Raw genomic sequence first — 24,803 nt, forward strand, 5'->3', positions numbered from 1 at the left:
CCAAAAAAAAAAAAAAAAAGAATTTTCAGGGTGCCTGGGTGGCTCAGTCATTTGAGCGTCTGCCTTCAGCTCAGGTCATGATCCTGGAGTCTTGGGATCGAGTCCCGCATGAGGCTCCCTGCTTAGTGAGAAGTCTGCTTCTCCCTCTCCCTCCGCTACTCCCCCTGCTTGTGCCGTCTCTCGTTCACTCTCTCTCTCTCAAATAAATAAATAAAATCTTAAAAATAAAGAAAAAAAGAATATTCAATCAACTGGTTTAGAACAGTGATGAGGTTTCCCAAGAGGAGAGTCTAAAAGTAAGTGGGATGGGGGGACCCATCAGGCCGATGGTACAGGGCGGGGATTCCTGATTTTCTTGCTCTTTACTGCTCACTGACAGTAATGGTGGCTCAGACTTCCTATGGGGGCCGGGGGCACATCCCCAAGGGGTTCTGGAAGCTACTCCCAGGAGGCTGCCTTCTGATCTCCTTCCAGTCTCCCAAGGTAAGGCTCTCCAAACTTCCAGGAGCTTTGAGGGGGTACAGTGATCACTTTCTTCCCAATTTGTACCTGTGTGGAGTGGGGGCAGCCCAAGGGTGTGGGGAAGCATCCTGAACCCAAAGTTAGGAGTCTTGGCTGGGCCCCTGAGCAGGGCAGATGCCCTGACTTATCTGACTCAGGGAGTCTGTGATGTTCAAGGATTCTAGAATATCCACTTCCTCAGTTTTATTTTATTATTATTTTTTAAAGATTTTATTTATTTATTTGACAGACAGAGATCACAAGTAAGGCAGAGAGAGAGGAGGAAGCAGGCTCCCTGCTGAGCAGAGAGCCCGCTGTGGGGCTCGATCCCAGGACCCTGGGATCATGACCTGGGCCGAAGGCAGAGGCTTTAACCCACTGAGCCACCCAGGTGCCCCCACTTCCTCAGTTTTAGTTATGTAATTCTCAATCGAATGCGTGTTCGCTGTAAGAAAGCAAAGGTAGCAGAGAAATATCTCAAGACAGGTCCCTCACCCCCACCCACCACCAGCTCCAGAAATAACCACTGTTTGTTAGGGGAGCACCCTTTCAGAAATGCTCCCTGCCCACACAAAGCTATCACTGGGTACGCTCAGGCCCTGTTTCGAGTCCAGGGTTCCCACGGCTTGCCTAGTGGCTGTGGAGTTCCCCCATTTTCCAAAACAAGAATCTGCCTTCTCAACACGTTTTATTCTTTTGGCACTAAGAAAGGTTTTGCTTCTTCCTCTTCGTCTTTTTTTTTTTTTTTTTTCTTTTTTAATCTGTATTCGCTTTTTCTAGAAAATTCCAAAGATAAGGAAGAGGTGTGGAGCTGGCTTGTCCAGAGCCAAAAATCAGTGACTCATAGCTATTCCAAACTCATTCAGCGATGTCACATTGGTAGCTTGCAATTGGCTGCATCTGGTAGATGCTACAAGTCAGGACCCCACCCCACCAGGATCAAGTTTGCTGGCACATCCCGGGGCAGGGGTTGGGCGGGGGGGTGGCGGGTGAGGAACGGGCTTTGACAACTCAGGGTAGGGGGAAGGGTCAGCCAAATGCTGCTACGTAGTTTGATGGGCTCTGTGGAGTCAAGCAAACTCCATCTGTAGGTATGTCTCTGCTGGCAAAGGATGACAGAACCCCGGGCAAGATCATGGAAATAGATGTTGGCAGAGAGTGGGGACTTACGCCTCCTCCGTCTAGCCTGCTGTCCTGAAGCAAACCCTCGATAACGTTACATCCTGTAGACCTCCCCGGGAGAGTGCTAGAATTGTGGCCCCTATGAGCCGCAGCTTCTTGTGTCTGCACCCCTTCGCTGTGGGGGTGTTGCTGCTCCCCTCACTGAGCAGTCCCGTCTACTTTGCCATCTCCTTGAGTCTGGACTGGCCTCGTGACCTTTCTGGCCAGCAGAATGCGTCAGAAATAACATGCACAGGGGCGCCTGGGTGGCTCAGGGGATTAAGCCTCTGCCTTCGGCTCAGGTCATGATCTCAGGGTCCGATGTAGGGATGGAGCCCTACACTGGGCTCTCTGTTCAGTGGGGAGCCTGCTTCCCCCCACCTGCCCCCCCACCTGCCTCTCTGCCTACTTGTGATCTCTGTCAAATAAATAAATACAATCTTTAAAAAATAAAAAGAAAGAACATGCACACTCTGGAGGTTAGGTCTAAAGGGGTCTTGTGGCTTCTTCCATCTCCCTCTCATAACTTTGAGGCCGCCATGCCCTGATGAAATTCCCTGAGCCCACTGGGAGATGAGAGACCACTGGAAAAACTGGCAAAGCTGCCTCAACCACCAGACACGCCAAAGAGGCCATGTTGGGACACCCCCACCCCGGTCAAATGACCTTCGCCACATGGGCTCTCGCGGGATTGACTAACAGAACTGCCCACGTGGCCAACCCACAGCGCTGTGAGAAGCAACAAATCACCATGGTTTGTTATGCAGCAATAGCTAACTGAAACAACCTCAAAATCTAGAGACATCAGTGGGCCTGGAAGGATGATGTCCTCAAGACCCCTACCCCCCATCTATAAATGAATCCCCACTACAGCTGTTAAATGATCAGGATTTATTTAAGCTGTTATCCCTCCCCTCCCCGGAGCTCCTGCACCTTCAAAGGAATAACCTTTTAACAGTGGGACTGCAGGCGCTTATCAAGGACAGATTTCTGGCCTGGGAGCCTCCTGCCTGCTCTTCAGAAGGCACATCCTTTGACAGCTTTCAGCTCATTTTGCAAAGGTGATGGGGCAGATCTACTTCAGAGGAGACAGCTGGTTGGTAAAGTAGAGGAAGTTGTGAGGAGACACTGAAGCACGTCCAACCTTCTTTGTAGCCAAACAAAACCATTTCAAATCCCAAAAGAGTCCTAGGGGAAAAAATAAACAAGGATTGGAAAGATGACAGAACGTGGGGGCAAACACATAGGTCGTGCCCTATACATGTCAGTGACATAAACATAGTAAAATGTGGGGCATCTGGGTGGCTCAGTGGGTTAAGCCCCTTCCTTTAGCTCAGGTAATGATCCCAGGGTCCTGGGATCGAGCCCCACATCAGGCTCGCTGCTCAGCAAGGAACCCGTCTCCCCCTCCCCCTCTGCCTGTCTCTCTGCCTACTTGTGATCGCTGTTAAATAAATAAATAAAATCTTAAAAAAAAAAAAATAGTAAAAAGCCAGGTAGATCAAGCTAGAGTTTGACATCGTTCTCAATGTGCTTTCCCTCCCTAGACTGTAAGCCTCTTGGAAGCAGGGATCATGAATTGCTCCTCTTTTTGACGAAGAGCCTAGCATGGGGCTTTGCACAGGGCAGACACACAGTGAATTTATACAGTGAAGTATAAATTCGAACCCAAAGAACAGGGTGGGGAACATAGAAGCCAGTATGTCCCACGGTTTTGAGATTTTGAAAGGTTTGAAATGTCTGCGGAGGAGTCCAGAGAGCAGAGGTCTGGGCCCTTGGAAATGGCTGCAGGCAGGGTCCTACAAGCACTTGGCTCCCCAGCACCATCCTTGGCAGGAGTCCATGCCCCAGGAGGTCCCTGGGGACCCTGGGAACTTCCAGGTGAGACTGCAAATCCTCAGACCCTGGTGCCCCCTTGAGCCCCCTTACTCACCAACCTTGTCCAGAAAGAGGTGGCCTTGGGCAGAGTGGAGCCTACCTGTGCCAAGACCTGGAGCCTGGAGTCAACCCCTCCACAGTCCTGAGGCCAAGCCAAGAGAGTAGAAGAAACCCTGGAAGGCGGAGAGCCCCAGGCATCCTCCCCCAGACATCGGGCAAGTTGTCATTCTCCCTGAGAGGTCTCACCTTGACCCATCTCCTCCCTCTTGCCTGCACAGGGCCCTGGGGGTCCTGGGGGCTCCCCAGAACCTCTCTGGGTGAATGTGGGGGCTCTGGGGAGCGTCTCTCCCTCTCTCTACTACTCTAGCTCTGGTTTGTATATCTGGGGACAGAGCCAGGTAAAGGGGCCCCTCGAACAATGTCCCTTCCAAATCCCCTGCCACTTCCTTGAAACCAAGAGCATGCTCTCTGGCCCTCAGAGACTTTGTTTCTGGTCTGCAGAAGGAAGGGAAGCAAGGAAGAAGGAACGGCAAAGGGAAGGCAGTGGGAAGGGAGTCCTCACAACCCACCCAGCTTCCTCCATTACCTACAGCGTAAAGTTCAAGTCCTTTTATGGTGTGCAGAGCTCTTGCCAGGTGGGCTGCCCCACTGCTCAGTCTAATCTCTGCCTCCTCCCTTGGACCTGACAACGCAGGGCTCCATACCAGGCCCAGCCCACAGGGCCCGAGTCTGAAAGGCCCTTCCCCCTCCCACCTTTCAAGGCCTCCTTCTGTTCTTCATGTCTTCCTCCTCTGCCGCCTTGGCCCCTTCTCTCTAGTGACACAACAGGGTCCTCCTCGCTCCTTTCCTCCTTCCTTCCTTCAACAAGTGCTCAGTGAGCACCTGCATGAGCCAGACTCTGTGCCTGGTCCTACAAGGATACCACAAAAGAGACACTGTTCTCTTACAGGGCCCCCTCACAGACGGGTGTGGAGTCATGGGGGTAAAGAGCTCGAAGTGGGCACGGGGACAGCCTCCCACGAAGAAGCAAAATTAACAGCTGAAAGCGGTATAGAGGTTAATGAGGGTAGGGGTGAGGGCGGTGAGAGGCCCCAAAGTGGAAGGGAACCTGATATATACTTCAGGAAGGAGAAGAAGTGGTGGGGGGGAAGGTTGGGTCGACTCTGGGCTGTGGGCCTGGTAGACCACAGTGAGGACTCTGGGCCTCCTCCTGGGAGAAATAGGAGACACTGAGAGGGTTTAGCCTGGTGGGGCTGGAGGGATGGGAACATGTCTGATTTGCACGTGGAGTGGTCAGTGATGGGGGCAGGAGTGAAACAGGAGAGCCCGCAGGAGGCCGCTGGAAAAGTGGAGGAAAGAGGCGCTTGCGTCCTAGACACTGGTGGGTGGACCAGATCAACAGGTGGGAGGTCGGACTGATGGTCAGGTTGGCAAGAGGGACAAGGTGACAAAAGGGGGTGTCCAAGATGGCTCCCTGGTTTCTGCATCGGGAAGGGTCTGTGCTCTGGCTAGCCTGGGGCTTTGCTAAGTTTTCAAGCCTCTGCACCCAGCATAGCATCTTATGAAGAGGTTGTGGAAGCGAAATTCAGACACCAGAGAACAAACGGGCAAAATCTCTCTATTCGGGAGAATGTCAGGTGTTGACTTCAAGCCATTTTAGCCACACTTTTTACAGAATCCTGGTAACAAACAGGTACTTCCAAATGCACAAAAATCAGATTCCTTCCAAAGTGGTAAATTAATGCTTTTGGAATGTAGGCAGATAGGTGGGGCATAAGCATTCTGTTCTCATTTTTCAAGATAATAGTTTGAACTAAAGGAAGCTTCTGGAAAAAAAAACACTACATTAACAAAGAAGGAAGCCTTAAATATTAAGATATTTGAAGATATAAACTAGATATACTATGTTATATGATAAGTATTAAATATATTTAATATGATATTATATTTTTTCTTTGTTTAAATCCTTTTTTTTTTTTTTTTAAGAGACAGTGAGAGAGGAAGCACAAGCAGGGGGAGTGAGAGAGGGAGAAATAGGCTTCGGGCTCAGCAGGGAACACAATGCAGGGCTCGATCCCAAGACCCTTAACAACTGAGCTACCCAGGTGCCCCTCTTTGTTTAAATTCTTTTAAATACAATATTATTTTTAATTGCAGTAGTACCTGCTTGCTGTGAGAAATTCCAGCAATATATAAAGAATGTTGTCAAAGTGAAGGTCCATTTCTCCAACCCCCCAAACTCTCTCTCATCAAATGTCACCATTTTTTCCTATGAACCAAAACATGTTTCCACTTTTCATAAATATGAGATTGTTTAATACCTTTCTGTGACATGATTTTCTCCCCATATCATAGTCATATGGAAGCATGACTTAGGGTCATGGTCAAGCCACAGACTTTGGAGCCAGATCACTGGGGTTCAAGTCCCAGCTCTGCCAACCACGTGTGTGATCTTGGATGAGGGAGTCACCCCACTGTGCCTTGGTTCCCTCATCTGTGAAATAGCACAAATTATAGTATCTTCCTCATTGGGCTTCTGGAAGGATTAAATAGACAAAAAGCTTGGAGAACAGTGCTTGGTACATATGTTATCTTCCCGCATCAGGACAGCTTCCAAGTATAAGATGAATCGAAATTATTCACCTCTCCTTTGGGGATGGATTCCATCTCCTTTGTAATTCTAAACTGCAATTATCTGTAAAGGATCTTTAAAGATGTGTCTTCCCTGAGGAATCACAGATCTGTACCTCTGAAACCAATAATACATTACATGTTAATTCATTGAATTTAAATTCAAAAATGTTTTGAAAAATGGCAGTACGGAGGATTAAAAACTAATCCTTGGGATTAGACACTGAAATTCATAGTAAAATAATTTTCTCCGGTAAAATTTTTTTCTAAAAAATAATAAATTGAAAAGAAAAGATGTGTCTTTTTGCAAACATGTGGGAATTCATGTTCTTACTACAAAATGGCATCAATGTTCACTCCTACCCTCGTACTGAGCCAATTCGAATTCCTGTTAGAGATCCCTTTCCCCACGCTTTTGTCAATGCTACCAATCAGCAAGTTTTGGTAAGTTTCATCAAACCAGTGGGGGGGGGGGGATATCTCCTTGTTGTCATTTGTGTTGCCCATTTTATTCGTGAGATCATCATTTTATATGTTTATTAATAAGTTGTGGGGCTTTTTTTTTTCCTTCAGTGAATTGATTCCATTTTAATGTTGGGCAATTTCCATTGAGTTTATATCTTTCAGATGTTGATTTGTAGAAGTTCTTTCTATATTAGGCATTAATCTGCTCTTTGCTTAAGTCACAAATAGTTTCTCTTGGGTGTTTGTCTTTTAGTATTGTTTATGGTTTCTGTAGGTATACCGGAGATTTGTTTATCTGTTAATCTGCTTATTAATGGATAAATCGGTTTATCTGTAGTCTATCTGTTAATCTTTTCTTTATGGACTTCGGGATTGGAGCCTTCCCTGGAAAGGCCAACAGCAAGTTAAGATTTAAAAAACATGTTCTTACATTTCTCTTGTTTAAAGGCTTTAAAAATGTTTTGATTTCAGGGGGGTCTGGGTGGCTCAGTGGGTTAAAGCCTCTGCCTTCTGCTCAGGACCTGGTCTCAGGGTCCAGGGATCCAGCCCCACATCAGGATCTTTGCTCAGCAGGGAGCCTGCTTCCTCCTCTCTGCCTGCCTCTCTGCCTTACTTGTGATCTCTGTCAAATAAATAAATAAAAATTTTAAAAAAGTTTTGATTTTTAAACCACCTTGAATTTCCTCCTCAAATTGATAACCAGTTGTCCCAACAACATTTTGCCCATTAAATTGTGATTGCCATCATTTTTATAAACTAAGTCCCTATTTATACAGGACATACTTCAGGACTCTTTGTTCCTACAACAATACCTCATTTTTTATTATTATCATCTTTGGTATCTTCGTTGTATGTCTTGCTGTATATAACAGGAGGTGCTCTTCTCATTATTCTTCTATTTCAAAATGTTCTTGGCTATTCTTGTATGTTGACTCTTCCCCGTGAATTTCAGAATCAGCATATCCATAAAAAGTCCCACTGGGATGTCAATAGGAACTAATTTGAAGGAGAATTAATATCTTTTTAATTCTGACTTTTTTCATCATTTTCAGAGTCTCTTTAGAGTCTATATCTGTAAATCCTTTCATAAAGTTCATAAGTTTTTTTTCCATAACTCCTGTACATTTTTGACAATTTGTTCCTAAGTACCTTTTTGTTTTTATTATTAATGCGAGTTATATCTCTTTTCTATCATATTTCCTAATTTATTATTGCTGATATATACGAAAGCTGCTGGCTTTTGTGTGTGTGTGTATGTTTCCTTTCTAATTTGCCACCTTGTAAGATTCTTTTATAAGCCATAATTATTTTTCGAGGTGTTGATGTTGGAGGCTCTACAGGAATAATCATAACATCTAGAAATAATGCCATTAGTCTCTTTCCATGTTGATGTGTATCTCTTCTTTTCTTTCTTTCATTTTTTTTTTTTAAAGATTTCATTTATTTATTTGACAGACAGAGATCACAAGTAGGCAGAGAGGCAGGCAGAGAGAGAGGAGTTAGCAGGCTCCCCGCTGAGCAGAGAGCTCGTTTTGAGGCTCAGTCCCAGGACCCTGGGATCATGACCCAAGCCGAAGGCAGAGGCTTAATTCACTGAGCCACCCAGGCGCCCCTACCTCTTATTTTTTCATCTTACTGCAATGACTGGGTACTCCAGGCAAGTGTACTAATAACAATGGTATTGGTGCTTGTGGGTAGCTCAGTCGGTTCAGTGTCTGCCTTCGGCTCAGGTCATGATTTCAGGTTTCTGGGATCGAGCCCCATTTCGTTTTGGGCTCCCTTCTCAATGGGGAGCCTGCTTTTTCCTCTCCATCTTCTGCTCCCCCTGCTCATGCTCTCTCTCTCTCCCTCTCTCAAGTTAATAAAATTTAAAAAAAAAATAACCGTTTCAACTTGGTTTGTCTCAATCCTGCCTTTTAAGAAAATGCTTATACCTTGCCATTAAGTTTAGCATTTTCTGTAGCTGTAGGTTTCTGATGGAGACTTTATCAAGTTCAGGATGTTTTCTTTCTTTATTTTTTAAGTTTATTTATTTGAGTAACCTCTACACCCAGTGTGGGGTTCAAGCTTATGACCCTGAAATCAAGAGCTGTGCATTCCACCCACTGAGACAGCCAGGCACCCCAAAGATATTTTCTTTCCCACTTCACTTGTGAGAAGGTTTTCTGTTTTGTTTTGTTTTTCCAATCATGAAATGGTATTGTATTTTATTAAATGTGTGTAGAGGTTTTTTATTTTTGCTTTCTGGGCTTTTTTGTTTTTTGTTTTGTGTCAGTTGAAATGATCAGAAGTTTCCTCTCTTTGATATAATAAAGTAGTGAATTTCATTAACAAATATCTTAATGTTGAACCATACTTGCATTGCTTGAATACACTGATCCAATTTGCTAGCATTTCATTCAGGATTTTAAAAATCTGTGTTTATAAGCAAATTTAGCTTTTGCTTTCCTTCTTGGTGGTTCTGTGCTTGTCCACTTTGGTATCAGAATTATGCCAGCCTCATGGAATGAGAGCGTGAGATCTTACCCTAAAAGCACACTGGCCTCATTTCTTTTCCATGGGTAGATTTGACTTTTTCAATTTTTTTAAAGTAGGCTGTATGCCCAACCTGGGGCTGGAAGTCAGGACGCCGAGATCCAGAATCACATGTTCCACCAACTAAGCCAGCCAGGTGCCCCACTGTGGGCAGATCAGAAACTGTTTTCTTCCATTCTGGGTGGTCTACTTGAACTTGACACTATTTATTGAGTCAGTTGGGATCATTTATAATTTCCCTGAGAATTGTAATATTCACCCCGATTTAATCCAGTTGCACATAGGATTCTCTAAATTCTTTAATAACCTCTGTTTCCAGAATCATGTTCTCTTCTTATTTCTTTAAAATCATCAGTTTGGGCTCTTTCCCCTTAATCAGACTTATACAAATCTTATCTATTGTATCAAACATCAGAAACCTGATATTTGTTATTTTGTCCATTTTTTCTTTATTAATTCTTATCTTCTACTTGAGTTAGGTTTATTTTCGCTTCTCTTTTTTTCCAGCAACCTGAACTGCATGCTTAGATAACTTAGTTTCAGTTTTTCTTGTTTTCTAATGTTTAAGGTAATATATTTCCCTCCAATTTCCACTCTCTCTGCATCATATAGAACTTGGCATGTAGTGTCCATGTTGTCATTACTCTAAAGTGATCCATGTTTCAGCTTTGATTTCCTGTGTCGCTACAGATAACAGAAATCTTGGTTCTGATTTCCTCTTTAATGCAAAAACTACTGCAAAAAGTGCCTTAAAATTGCAAATGGATAGATTTTCTTTTCTTTCTTTCTTCTTCTTCTTTTTTTTTTTTTTTTGTTACATTTTTCGTTGATTTCTCACATTAAGGCTCTGTGGACTGTTTGGGTCAGAAGGTTTCTACTCTGGGCAATTTATGGAAATCTTCTTTGTGATCTACTACACAGGCAAATTTAAACTTCTCCACGGATGCTTGAAAAGAATGTCTGTCCTTGGCAAGTCCTACAAGAATACAGGTATCTCGTAGACAACCTGCTTCTGAGTCGGAGCTTCGTCCGTAGCAGAGCAGCTCCCTCCCTGCGATCTATTGAAAGTCAGCCCTCAACACAAGGGTTTGTAAAACAAAATTAAAAAAAAAAAAGAATACAGGTATCTACCGAATCAAGCGTGTAACTCAAATCAAGCATGTAACTCAAACCTTTACTTTTTATCTAATTAATAAATCAATTTCTGCTTATGATTTAATTATTTCCTTCTGATTGTTTTCTTCACTCTTAACTTCCGGAATTCCAATTTTGGTCATTATTTAATCTCCTAGAACTCTGCATGTTGCTTAGTATTTTTTCATATTAACCATAGTGAGACTAGAAGAACAGTGATTTAACTTTAGAATCCAAATGCCACTGGGCATGTGAAGTCAGGTGGTGATTCATTGTGTAAGTACTGCCCAAGCGACACATTTTTAACGAGTTAAAAAAACACAGCATACATTGGGAGAAACGTGCTGGTGTGCGAGTGGCCGAATAGCAGAAGGCTGAAATTTATGAAATGGAAAAAGTCAGTTCAGCCAAATATTTACGAAGCATTCTGTGAATGGCACAGGCACGGGGAAGTGGAAGGTTCTGCCCTGCCCTGGTGGCCACACAGACCTCTTGGAGAGCCAGGACCTGCACTGATTTTATATAGTTAAGTAACCAAAAGACAGCACAAACTTCCCTGCCAAATGAATGGCCCAGGCATCGAGTGTTACCACAGTCCAGGGAAAGGGCAGATGGAAGCTGTGAACACAAGACTGCTTATGTAGAAACCTACCCCAGCTGCTTGTAGCCAAAAACCCCTAGATGCCTCTTAGGCACCCTTAGGTTCTCTTGGCCTCACCTTCTTTCCTTCTAATGTCTCCTTCCAGGCGCCACACAGGCTCTGGCTAACTTCTCGCCGCTCAATCGGACAGCTTCCCAGCTCACCCTGTGTCACTGGCCTGCTGCCTCGAGACTTCCCAGTTGACATGGAGGTGCAGGACCCCACTTATTCTCCAAGCGATTTCACAGGCATGATCTCGTTCGATCTTCACACAGCTCAGCCAGAGTTACTGCTTCCATATGTCAACTGAGGGCCAAGGCTCTGTGCAGCCGCACCAGGCTCATCCTTGGCAGAACAGGACTTAAACACAGACGCTCTCTTTTCCAGTTCCTCATGTTTCCACTGCACTTGGCTACCGCTGAGGTAGCCACAAGGTGGGTGCAATGCTGGATACATCCTATGTCCGCACGTGAGTGCGCAAAGGCGAGAGGGACTATTTCAAGTAGTCACCACTCAACAGGGTGATGGGGCAAAAACATCAAGGAGAAAGAAAATTGAGTAAAGTCACTAGAATTGTTGTTGTTGCTTTTTTAAAGCACTGATAACCTTCAAATTGAGCCAAATGCTAAAAAGTCAAACAATAGATAAGAAATCAAGGTTCTAGGGGTGCCTGGGTGGCTCAGTGGGTAGAGCCTCTGCCTTCAGCTCAGGTCATGATCTCAGGGTTCTGGGATCGAGCCCTACATCAGACTCTGCTCAGTAGGGAGTCTGCTTCCCCCCCCCCCCCCGCCTCTCTGCCTGCCTCTCTGCCTACTTGTGATCTCTCTGTCAAATAAATAAATAAAATCTTAAAACAAACAAACAAAAAAAGAAATCAAGGTTCTGCAAAGAGGTGGAAGACCTATACTCTGAAAACTATAAAACATTGATGAAAATAATTGAGGGGCATTGAGTGGCTCAGTCAGTTAATCGTCTCCCTTCAGCTCAGATCATGATCCTGGGGTCCTGGGATCGAGTCCTGCTTTGGGCTCCCTTCAGGGAGACTGCTTCTCCCTCTCTCTCTCTGCCTGCTGCTTCCTCTGCTTGTGCTCTCTCTGTGTGTGTGTGTCAAATCAATAAATAAAATAACTGAGGATGACCCAAAGAAATGGAAAGACATTCCAGGCTCATGATTTGCAAGAACAAATGTTGTTAAATGTCTATACTACCCAAGGTGATCTACATATGTAATGCAATCCCTACCAAAATACCAAGAGTGTTTTTCATAAACTAGAACAAACAGTCCTAAAATTTGTATGGAGCCACAAAAGACCCCAACTAACTGAAGCAATCTTGAAAAAGAAAAGTACAGCTGGAGACATCACAATTCTGGACCTCAAGTTACATTACAAAGCTGTAGTCATCAAAACAGTATGGTACAAGCACACGGGTCAATGGAACAGAATAGAAAATCTGGAACTAAACCCACAATTATGTGGCCAGTCAATCTTTGACAAAACAGGGAAGAATATCAGATGGGGAAAAGATAGTCTTTTCAACATATGGTGTTAGGAAAACTGGACAGCAACATGCAGAAGAAGGAAACTGGACCATTTTCATACACCAAATACAAAAATAGATTCAAAATGGATGAAAGACCTAAAGTGAGACCTGAAGCCATAAAAAATCCTGGAAGAAAACCCAGGCAATAGTTTCACTGACATCTGCTGTAGCAACTTTTTGCTAGATAGGTCTCTGGAGACAAGGAAATCACAAGCAAACATAAACTGTTGGAATGACGTCAAAATAAAAAGCTTCTGGGGTACCCGGGTGGCTCAGTGGGTTAAAGCCTCTGCCTTCGCCTCAGGTCATGATCTCAGGATCCTGCTCAACAGGGAGCCTGCTTCTCCCTTTCTCTGCCTGCCTCTCTGCCTACTTGTGATCACTGTAAAAAAAAAAAACCCAAAAAACAAAACAAAACACAAAAAAACTTAAAAATAAATAAATAAATAAGGTGGATGAAAAGTACAAGGGGAATATAGTCAATGATGTAATAACATTGTATGGTGACAGACAGTGACTACACTTATCCTGATGAGCACTGAGTAATGTCAATAGAACCATCAAATCACTATGTCTTACCCCTGAAACTAATACGACATTGTATGGCGAATCTACTTCGGTAATAGATTTAAAATATTTTTTATGTTTGTTAAATATAATTGTTTTTATACAGAAGAATTGTTAAGAACCCACATGCTGAGCAACAATCAAAGTATTCTAAATCAGCTAATGCAATCCGAATCAATGATAATTATGACAATGTTGAGTGTCAGGGGGAAATAGAAATAACACAATGCTGAGTGCCCTGCAGGATACAGATCTACAAATGTGGTAGAAATTCATTCATAAAGAATCAGAGCAGGATGCTTACAGTGGTTATCATCACAGCATGGAGAGATGAAAGGTGATCACTATTTTCTTTATCCGTGTTTTCCAAATTTTCTACAATGACCATTTTTTGGTTTGTTTGTTTCTTTGTTCAAGTAGGCTCCATGCCCAGCATGGAGTCCAGTGCAGGGCTTGAACTCATGACCCTGAGATCAAGATCTGAGCTGAGATCAAGAGTTGGATGCTTAACCAATGGGGTGCCTGGGTGGCTCAGTGAGTTAAGCCTCTACCTTTGGCTCAGGTCATGATCTCAGGGTCCTGGGATCGAGGCCCACATCGGGCACTCTGCTCAGCGGAGAGCCTGCTTCCCTCCCTCTCTCTCTACCTACTTGTGATATGTCTGTGTCAAATAAATAAATAAATAAATAAATAAATAAAATCTTAAAAAAAAAAAAAAAAAAAGAGGTGGATGCTTAACCAAATAAGCCACCCAGACACCCCTCCAGGTTTTATAAGGAGAAAGTCTAGATAATATTCAGACTAGATAAATTTTCTTTGTTTTTTTTTTTTTTAAGAATCCCAAGTTCAGGTTTCCTTAAAAGATGTTAAATCCGTGTTTTCGATGAGAATATGTTCAGCTGTAAGTCATGGAGCATTTCATGTAGGTTAAAAAGTAGAGTAGAGCTAGGTAGTCACTAGCTTTGGTTAGAGCCTATATCTAGAGCTAGGTAGTCACTAGCTTTGGTCAGAGCCTATATCTCTGTGATTATCTTGCATCCTCTTCATGGTGCTAAAAAGGCAGCTGTAGTTCCTGCTATCAGATTCATGTTAAGGCAGAAAAAAAGGTGGAAATTTCCCAGTGGTGATTTTTTTATAATGGTGCCAAATTCATTGACATTCCTCCCTTTAGAGGTGGGGAGGGCGTCTCTGTGATTTCCTCTTGACTCTATAGACAGGCTTATGATTACTTCTACCAATGGATATGGCAGTAGTGGTGCTTTGTGATTTCCAAGGCTTGGTCAATAAAAGGCCATGGACCTTTCATGTCCTTCTCTTAGAATGTTCGCTCTGGGGCGCCTGGGTGGCTCAGTGGGTTAAGCCACTGCCTTCGGCTCAGGTCATGATTTCAGGGTCCTGGGATCGAGTCCCACATCGGGCTCTCTGCTCTGCTCAGCAGGGAGCCTGCTTCCTTCTCTCTCTCTCTGCCTGCCTCTCTGCCTACTTGTGATCTCTGTCTGTCAAATAAATAAATAAAATCTTTAAAAAAAAAAAATGTTCGCTCTGCAGAGACCCCCCCCAATACCCTTGGGATGCCTCCTCTCAGAACCAACTGCCATGCTGTGAGAAGCCCAAGCCACAGGGAGAGTTCAGAGGCCATTTGCAGATGTTCCAGTGGACAGTGCCCTGAGCCCAGCCTTTGGTCATCGCAGCCCAGGTGCTAGACAGATTAGGCAAAAACGCCTCCAGATTCATGCTGTTCAACTCAGGAGCCACTGACCACCTGTGGTTATTTCAATTTACATTTGATTAAAATTAAATGAGAACGTTAGTTCCTCAGTCACCCTGGCCACCTTTCCAGGTCTCAATAGTCACATGTGACTCGTGGCTATCCTATTGGACAATATAGGTACAGCAAGTTTCTATCATTAGAGAAAGTTCTATTAAACACATCTGCTCCAGATGATTCTTGAGTGCTTGAGCCACCCCCCCCCCCCACCGCCGGCTGAAGCTCCAGATGTTGTGGGGCAAAGAAAAGCCATCTGTCCCCTGTATCCTGTCTGACCTATAGGATCCCAGAACACAATCAAATGGGTGTTTGATGCTACTAAGTTTTGGATAGTGTGTTATGTAGTAGTAGCAACTGGAATAAGTTTCTTTGATAAGAAGAGCAAAGCTTTCTCAGAAACCATCCCGGCTAACCTCTGTTTATGTCACATTGGTACAGCAGTGTCACAATGTCACCCTGCTGCAGTGAAGGCTGGGAAAACATGGAGTTGGCTCTTACGGTTTTGTGCATGGGTCGGTGTGTGTTTGTGTGTGTGTGGGTGTGAGCGTGTATTTTCTTTCTCAAATACCATATATATATATATATATATATATATATATATATATATATTTCTGGACCTTGTATCTATTGTATAAACTAGAATTTGGTGTATGTAATTCACTGAGTAAGCACAGCTGCATAACAGATGCAATCTATGCTTTAAGTTTATGTATTATTACAATAGAGCACTTTCAGTTTTTCTTAACATAGTGCACAATAGGTGAGATCTAGAATTCATATAGTTAAAGCATTCTGATATTATTAATCAATGTAAATCAATTAATGTTCTTGGTATGCAGACTGCTGCGAACACTGTTTCACTCCCAGAATCTGCAACTACGATCTCTTCCTCCTTGGCTAATGGAAAGAAATTCAAAGATTTGACTTGGATTTTTGTTCACTGAGATAATAGGGAGTTAAAAAAAAAATAACAAGGAGTAAGCAAGTTATAAGGACATGTTCTCCTATCCGACCAATTCCTTCAGTGGAAATGCTTGTTCCAAAGATTAGTGGGTTTATTCAGTGTTATCTAGTTATTTTTCAATTCCAAATATCTGTGTACCCATCTTTTAGAGAATGTGTGGCCCTCCTTCACTAACCCCTATGAGAAGCCATAGGAAACCACACTGAGGTTCCATTAGTCATAAATATGCAACTTTCTTTGAAAAGTGTTTAGGGAAAAGTGGGCTTACTTGGTTTTTAATAAGTCAGTGATTAGTTCCTTGCCAATAATTTTAAATTTTCTACAGTTCAGGTTACATGACTGTCCACAAGAAATCAATGACATTAATGACAGAAACATTATGCTTGTTATGTCATCTTTCAAGTAAAGATACAGGGCTGATTCTCTAGAAGTGAAACAACCCTTAGTAGGGACACATTAGGTGATGGTGACTCTCCTATAATCCTCAGTTTACAAAGAAACAGAATGAAGATTCGAAGGTTTAGGTTTAGGATACATTTGTCAGAAATCCAGGTGTGAATATGTGTGTGTGTGTGTGTGTGTGTGTGTGTGTGTGTGTGTGTTATGTGTGAATGAGATAATAATTCAGAGCACTTTCAAGAATCGTGTTTCACAATACTATTGAAACACATTCGTTTACCAAACCAATCATAAGCTTCAGGGTGAGGCGCTGCTCTAGTAATTAATTGTGTGGAACACAGGCAGGGAAAGGCAAAGACTGTGATTTTCAGTGACTATTAGTTGCCCACAAAGAGGAATTCCTATTGTTGTGATACCACTCAGAGCCTCATATCAATGCTTTTTTTCCCCTCCATAAGTCAAAATAATCATTTGGCAATCCAGTCCCCTGTGCAGTTTCAAAGTAAATGTGAAATAGTAACAAACCATCAAGGGGCCTTTAAAGATTAAAACTTGGATAAAGGGAGTTTTATCCCTTGTGACTTGGAAGGATATGAATCTGGTTTCCCTTTTACTTGCAATCTATATCTTTAAAACAACTACATTGTTTACCTTAGGGGCACTGAGTTTTAAACGTGGAATTTTTTAATTGAAAGAGATATTAGAGATTATATAATCCAACCCCTTTTTGTAGGTGAGAGAACTGAAGGTTGATAGAAATGGATAAAATTCAGATCTTCCAACACCTGCCCTTCAGATGACATGGGGCCTCTGTGTGTGTGTGTGTGTGTGTGTGTGTGTGTGTTCATATTTGTTTTGAAACATTCTCATACCCTTGGACTAAGCTGCAATAACTCATACATTTTTGACGTCTAAATTGTTTTTTAAATTCAATTTACTGCTATCGCTAATTAATCAGAACCTATCAGATGTCTGCTCTTGAATTTTAAGCCTGAGATTATAGATTGGGGACGTTCAGAAAAGAGAATTTGTGCCTTCCCTTTGAGAATTTGTGGAAAGTATAGATAAGGTTGACAAAATTACAATTCATCTATCTTTGGTTAGACATTTTAATCTCAGCTGAGCCTAATATACTCCTCTAATTATAGTGATATACTTTCCAAATTACAAATCAAGACACATGGCCAAACACAAGGTCCTGCAATGCTGGGTGTTTGGTACAGCAAATATTATTTGCCTAATGGTAAGAGAAATTATGCCTTGGGGCACAGGAAAGATGAAATGTTTCTCTTGATAGGCCATTCCCAAAATATCCTATCTTTCTTCTTGTAATTTCTGCCCTCAACTAATTATAAAATTAAAAATAACTCATTTTTAATAACAAATGGAGTGGATATTCATTTTAGAAAACAAACAAACAAACAAAAAAAAAAACGACTGAGCAAAAAGTAGTAAACACTGAAAGAATATATCTTGATGCAGAGAAACATTTAACTTAAAATGTTTCCAAAAATAAAATAAAATAAAACACACTTTCGCAATCAAATCCCACTTTTCCTTGTTACAAAAAAATCCAAAGACTAAAAAAATCGGAATTTAAAGAGTCTTTGAGTAAAACTTGAATGTTCTTAAAACACGCCACCTGAGCTTTAGGAATCCGTGCAATAAACATGAAATCGGTCACCTGACCACTCCCACCCTCAACTCATCGCACACACCCTTCCCTCCTCCTCCGGCACACATCGGGGACTTTAGATATATCCCCTATTGATTGGGTTCCTTCTAAAGGGGAACAGGGGGAGGGGGCGGAGGCAGAGGGCATGAAAGGGTGGAGAAAAAGGCTACGACCGGATCTCGCATCCCTAAAGCGCAAAGCCTCTAGGCCTAACACCTACAGCGGGTGCGTGTGCAAGAAGCACAGCTGGTCTACACAGCCGGCTCCACGGACACCCTACTCCGCGGGGAGTTGCGCTTTAACTTCCTTAGAGCAGGTTGAGAGTGCAGGCCCCACAGTTTTAAGAGGAAGGCGGAGCCCCAACTGGTGTTTTTCCAGGAAGCACTTCTGGAGTGCAGAGCAAAGGGAGGAGAAGGCCAGCGCTGGGCGTTTCATTCATTGCTCCTCTCTTTCCCCTTCCACCCTTCCCTCCCCTTAGACTTTCTCTCCCCTTTCCCCTGGCGCGTTTGACGTCGGTCTCCTGGATACCAGACAGCCAATCGCCTAGCGGCTACGGGAGAAGCGCGGCCAATCAGGCGTCGTTGCTACCTGTGAGCAATATTTTTAGCAGAGACGGACGCTCGGTTCCACGCCCAGGCAACTTCGAGTCTTTCTCCGCCGCAGGTTGTGAAAAGGGGCGCTTACCGGCTTCCCTTGAGTCCCTCTCGTTCCGCGCTCCCTATTTACCCGCTCGTAGTTCAACCGAAGAGCATCCTAAACGCACCTTCCAGGAAGGCACCGTGTGTATTGTGTGTATTGATGGTAAAGGACACTTGAAATACACGCATGTATATATACACTTAGATACGTACGCAATTTGGCACGGAGGCCTAGGCTAGGACATTGGGAACAAAACGTGGTTCTTCTTACAGTCTCAGGCCACCCCCACGTCCGAGTTGCTGCCGGGTCGCACGGGGAGGTTGTGATGTGGGATGCGGAGGCAGTTAAACTGTCACCCAGGCGGGAGGTGTGGCCAGGTGGAGCCCCTTCCCCACCCCCAGCCTAGCACGGCCGCTTTGGGTTCTGCTGTTGCCACTCTCTGGGTGGCAGTTGGCCTAGGCCCCGGAGGTGATTAATATTCAATTAACCGGGTGCGGGTGCACGAGTCCCTGTCACACAGTTCGCCCTTTCTCTCGGCTCTCCCGGGTGCACTGGAGACCGATTTGGTAGCTCGTCCACGAGTGGGATTTTCCTGGGCCACAGTCCCACTCGAGTAGGGCATTTTTTGTAAACTGTCCCCTCCCTCTCGAGGCCTCGGGCTCTTCTCCCCGTTGTTCCCCGCCGCTCCGCCACCTGCCTCGTTCCCCTCCCCCCTTCTCTCCGGGGCTCTCCTCCAAGACCAAGCGTCAGCTGCCCCACCCACCACCGTCGCCCTCACTGGCACTTCTCTCCTCCAGTCCCTTTCCTAGTTTTCTCTTAGTCCCGCCCACAGTGCCGCCAGGACGTCGGTTCATTGGCCGTTGTGGAGCCCGAGGGGTGTGGCCTTACGTACGGGGCCCTCCGCCGCCCGTGGGGACATGGGCAGGCGGGACCTGGCCAATGGCGTCGAGGGGCAGGGCAGGGGCGGAGCCGCCGCGGAGGGTCTGGGGTGAGGGGCGGGAGGGCGGGGAATAGTTACGCGGCCCCGAGCTGTGTGACGCGAGGCGGGCGCGCGCGCACCCCTACGGGAGGGGATGGGGGCGGGGAGGAGACTATAAAACGAGAGGCGGGGCGCGCGCCGCGGCAGAAGGAGCGAAGCTCTGGCCCGGCGCGCAGTGGTCGTACTACGGGGATGCTGGGCCGGGCACCGGGCTGTGTGGAGAAGTGAGCGCGCTCGCCTGACCTGTCCCCGTCACCCCGAGCCCCAGGGGGCGAGTTCCCGAGGCCCGCGCCGAGGCCCCCGTCCTCCGCCCGGCGACGCCGTCTTGCATTCAGCCTGCTGGCCGCTGCCGATCCTCCCGAGCCCCCGCCCTGCCGCCCCTTCTCCCCCGCCCCGCGGCCGGCTCTGTGGTGGAAGCAGCCCGTAAGTATCGAGGGGCGGCGGGCGGGGTCCGGGGACCGAGGGGCTCCGGCGGCGTCGAGCCCCGGGCCCTCGGGGACGGCGGATTCGCGGCCCGGGCGCAGAGAGGAGCGGCTCCGAGGGGAGCGGCTCCGAGGGCCCCCAGCGCGCCCGGGACCTGGAGGCGGGGCGGACGGGCGCGTCGGGCTCGGCCGGGGCCGGGAGGGTAAACGGGGAAGGGCTGCCCTGGCCGAGCTGACCGGGAACCGGGGGTCGGGGCGCCGGGGAGGAGCGGCGAGCTCGAGGGAGACCGCGGGGTCCGCGGGGCTGGTGGCCGCCGGGACCGAAAAGGGTGCGGGGGAGCCGGTGCTCCCCGGGCTCTGGCCGGGTCCCAGGAGCCTCGGGCAGGGGGCGGGAGCGGGAGCGGCGGGTCAGGTTACGGCGGGGGGAGGGGAGCGGCTGACCCGGAGCAGCGGGCGCCCCGACCTGCCCGGTGCCCGGCCCCGAGTAGTTGCTTTGCCATTTCTCGTGGCCTTCCTCCTCCTCCTCCTTTTTGGAGGAGACTTGTACTCTCCTCTCCCCTCTCCGTCTCCTCCTCCTCCTCCTCCTCCTCTTGCTGCTGCTGCTCCAGCGCTTGGGCTCCGAGGGCTGTGAGCAGAAATCTAATGAGACCCAACTGGCTGTTTATGTAATTCTTCACACTCCTGTCTTAAGGCGTTGCTTTAAAACTACCTTCGGCAGAGCCTGAATTTCGCTCGGTGGCACCGTCAAGCGTTTTGGCTTAATCAGCTGCCTCTGCCGGCGCTCAGGCTTCGAGCTTGCAAAGTGTAGTTTGAGGGCAGCCAGGGATCCTTTTCCCTTTGTCACCACGAATATGAAAAATGGAACAGATGGATTAATACCAACTTGATTTTTAAAACGTCCTTGTAAATCAACCTCAGTGTACAAATAGATCCCTTTTGCAAATATCTTCTGTTTGCCCTTGATCTTTTCTTATCCCCACCCAGTGCTGATCCAGCAAACGTTTAAAGGTCGACCTTATCGTACAAGCCTCTCCGGCGGTCCTCTTATCGTGAAGGAGGGAGGTGGTTTTGAAAATCAGAATAGAACTCAGAAACCCTGGCCTTTAAAGAGAAGAATCAATAGAGTTTTGAAATTAATTGTTGCCTTTGTTACATTTGCTGCCAAAGAGGTATTTTCTGATTTTGAAAAATACACACTGAAAAGAAGAGAGAAGCTCGATTATTACATTGTATGCCCTTACATATGTATTTAAGACGCCAGCTATGTAGGATAATTTGGTTCATAATTATCCTTCACTAGGATGGCAATTCATTTAGCATTTAGTATTTTTAATTTTAGCATCATGTACTTTGGAAATTAATTTTCCTAACTTCTCCAGTGCCTGAAGGTTTAATGATAGTGCAGATCTAAGGAGCATATATACAGGATGAACTGAAATACAGAATTCACTCCTAAATTAGTGAATAGGAATATAATCGCTTTCTAAAACTGGTATAAATGTGTGTGGAGGTAGGTGGATGGGTGTGCGGAGTAGAGTTTCCAATAAATATTCTTTTGAGAACTGAGGGAAGAAACACACTGCATATGCTGGAGATATATAGATACAGATATATATCTATATCTATCTATTTTTAGAGTTGTATTCAGAAAAAAAGAAGTAAATAATAGGATTTTAAATACATTGTTTTAACTGTAAATCCCAAATTGTCCTGTGAGATTTTGAACTTTAATAAACAATTTTTTATTGTATGTTCCTTTATTTTGTGCTGATTTTATTTTTCTGACTTTCAGCCTGTTAGACTTTTTTCAAAAGTAAAATTACTCTGGGGGTAAGAAGAGGTTGTGGGACTTAGATTTCTCTTATTTGGACATGTTTGTTTTTGTTTTGTTTTGTTTTTCTTTAAGGAGCAAGACCACTGAAGGTGAAGGATAATCTACAAAGTACCAGCACTTTGAATGAAAATTTGTTTTTCTGCCACAAACTGAACACTTTTGTGTGCGTGTGTGGGGGGAAGTTGAAACACAAATCTCACTTTGTGGCATAGCAGCTATGCAGCTTGAAATCCAAGTAGCACTAAATTTTATTATTTCATATTTGTACAATAAGCTTCCCAGGAGACGTGTCAACATTTTTGGTGAAGAGCTTGAAAGACTTCTTAAGAAGAAATATGAAGGGCACTGGTATCCTGAAAAGCCATACAAAGGATCAGGGTTTAGATGTATACACATAGGGGAGAAAGTGGACCCAGTGATTGAACAAGCATCCAAAGAGAGTGGTTTGGACATTGATGATGTTCGTGGCAATCTGCCACAGGATCTTAGTGTTTGGATCGACCCATTTGAGGTTTCCTACCAAATTGGTGAAAAGGGACCAGTGAAGGTGCTTTATGTGGATGATAATAATGAAAATGGATGTGAGTTGGATAAGGAGATCAAAAACAGCTTTAACCCAGAGGCCCAGGTTTTTATGCCCATCAGTGACCCAGCCTCATCAGTGTCCAGCTCTCCGTCGCCTCCCTTTGGTCACTCTGCTGCTGTAAGCCCTACCTTCATGCCCCGGTCCACTCAGCCTTTAACCTTTACCACTGCCACTTTTGCTGCCACCAAGTTCGGCTCTACCAAAATGAAGAATAGTGGCCGCAGCAACAAGGTTGCACGTACTTCTCCTATCAACCTCGGCTTGAATGTGAATGACCTCTTGAAGCAGAAAGCCATCTCTTCCTCAATGCACTCTCTGTACGGGCTCGGCCTGGGCAGCCAGCAGCAGCCCCAGCAGCAGCAGCAGCCCTCCCAGCCACCACCACCGCCGCCGCCACCGCAGCCGCAGCCGCAGCAGAAAGCCTCTGCTCTTTCTCCCAATGCCAAGGAATTTATTTTTCCTAACATGCAGGGTCAAGGTAGTAGTACCAATGGAATGTTCCCAGGTGACAGCCCCCTAAACCTCAGTCCTCTCCAGTACAGTAATGCCTTTGATGTGTTTGCGGCCTATGGAGGCCTCAACGAGAAGTCTTTTGTAGATGGCTTGAATTTTAGCTTAAATAACATGCAGTATTCTAACCAGCAATTCCAGCCTGTCATGGCTAACTAAAAAAGGAAAAAAAAAAAAAAAGAATCCTACAAGTTAAAATGCACGGGCCCAAGGGGGATTTTTTTTCTCCTCCTTGAGATTTTTTTTTTTTTAAGCTTATAGTAAGGATACATTCAAGCTTGGTTACAAAAATAAAACCTGCATCATTTTTCATTTGCCAACCAAGCACAAAGTTATTTTATACTGACTGTATATTTTAAAGTATACGCTCAGATATGGCCTCTTACAGTATTTAAGATATAGCAAGGACATGGCTGATTTTTTTTTTTATAAAAAATTGGCACTAATAAGTGGGTTTATTGGTCTTTTCTAATTGTATAATTTAATTTAGTACAAAGTTTGTAAAATATCAGAGGATATATATATTGTTTCTACGACACGGTATTGCATTTATATCTTTTTACTACAGTGACCTGTGACAGCAGCAGCTTCATGTATTTTTTTTACTGAAATTGTAAAATATCCATCTTAAAGACATCAACTATTCTCAAAATTGTGTACAGGATATTCCTTTAGTGGTGGAATTAAAATGTACGAATATTTGCTTTTTCAAAAAAATGTATTTTCTGTTAAAGGTTTAAAGATTTTTGCTATATATTATGGAAGAAAATGTAATCGTAAATATTAATTTTGTACCTATATTGTGCAATACTTGAAAAAAACGGTATAAAAGTATTTTGAGTCAGTGTCTTACATGTTAAGAGGGACTGAAATAGTTTATATTAAGTTTGTATTAAAATTCTTTAAAATTAAAAACGCTTATCGTCGTCTTTGTTTTGAAGCCTTGGCCAGGAGCTCCCTCTGGAATTACGATGTAAATGCTAGTGGTTGCCGAGAGGTCTGACTCCCAGAATCACGAAGTAGTGGTGGAAAAGCCATTGTACTGCACCAGATAGTAGCAGTTGGCCACGTACAACATCTTGTCAAAACAGCGCAGCCTGACCAATGCTTGGGTTGGCTTTATTTACATATTTTTAAGCGACTTGATTCAGCCCACATCTGTCTCCCTGTGAAAGGAATGGTTAGACTAAGTCTAGGCAACCGTGTTTTACGGCATGTGTTAAATTGTGTTGTGCTGGCATCTAAAAGTCCGATGATGAAATTCACTCCTGTAACCAGAGAGGATTTATTTGAAATGTATATAGGGAGACCACTGGATCGGTTTTCTGTTTCTGCATGGGAGATGAATAGCTCAGAAACCTTGCTAGGACAAAGCCGCCGACCTAACTAATTTAAAAAGAAGATTAGGTCTGTTTACTAATCCTTACACTTAAAGTTCAGTCATATTTAGCTGGAGAATTTATGATCAAAATCTGCTCAGGATAGGGTGCTAAATGTTGGTATTTGTATGTGTTTTCCCAGTAAGAAAGTTTTTCTTTCTTTTTTTTAAATACAATTGTTCTGCCAACCTGCTGCTTTGGAAGAAGAGGGGAAGGTTCAGAGGTTACTCACCTGTAATGTGTCAAATTGTAGTGGCCTGGTAGGGATGGAATTTTTAAAAAGTGATGAGTTGGAAGTAGGAGACAACTATTTTTAAAGTAAAATGAGTCACTGTTTAAATGTCCATTGGTAGTGTTGACATAGTATGGGTGAGAAAATTGCCTGGAATTGGAAGGAAACTACATTTATAGTAAGGAACCAGCACTGTCTAGGATACTGGTGAAATAAATTTGGTCTTAAATGAGTTTTTTGGACACTAGTGTACAAAAGCCTTTTGTCTGCTATCCATGCAGTTTAGAGCAATAAAAAGTTTTAAGGAAACAAGCACTGGGAATAACCGAGCTGAGTTGTTCATCCACTCCATGGTGAGGCCT

The 24,803-nt window shown here is 44.5% G+C and overlaps 1 protein-coding gene and 1 long non-coding RNA gene across 2 annotated transcripts; one reads left to right on the forward strand and one right to left on the reverse strand.

The window, feature by feature from the left end:
- Positions 1 to 2,534: 2,534 nt before the first annotated feature.
- On the reverse strand, positions 2,535 to 18,858 carry LOC309852173. Its single transcript, XR_014305122.1, has 3 exons — positions 18,712 to 18,858; positions 6,184 to 6,289; positions 2,535 to 2,850 (listed from the first exon to the last, which is right to left on the reverse strand). It is a non-coding gene; the product is annotated as an uncharacterized lncRNA (long non-coding RNA).
- A 765-nt stretch (positions 18,859 to 19,623) lies between these two features.
- On the forward strand, positions 19,624 to 23,745 carry TOB1 (transducer of ERBB2, 1). Its single transcript, XM_082708482.1, has 2 exons — positions 19,624 to 19,901; positions 21,807 to 23,745. Exon 2 carries the CDS (start codon positions 21,952 to 21,954, stop codon positions 22,987 to 22,989), a length of 1,038 nt encoding a protein of 345 aa, XP_082564608.1. The 5' UTR covers positions 19,624 to 19,901; positions 21,807 to 21,951; the 3' UTR covers positions 22,990 to 23,745.
- Positions 23,746 to 24,803: the final 1,058 nt, after the last annotated feature.

This window comes from Mustela nivalis (assembly GCF_964662115.1).
Source record: "Mustela nivalis genome assembly, chromosome: 17".
Classification (NCBI taxonomy): domain Eukaryota; kingdom Metazoa; phylum Chordata; class Mammalia; order Carnivora; family Mustelidae; genus Mustela; species Mustela nivalis.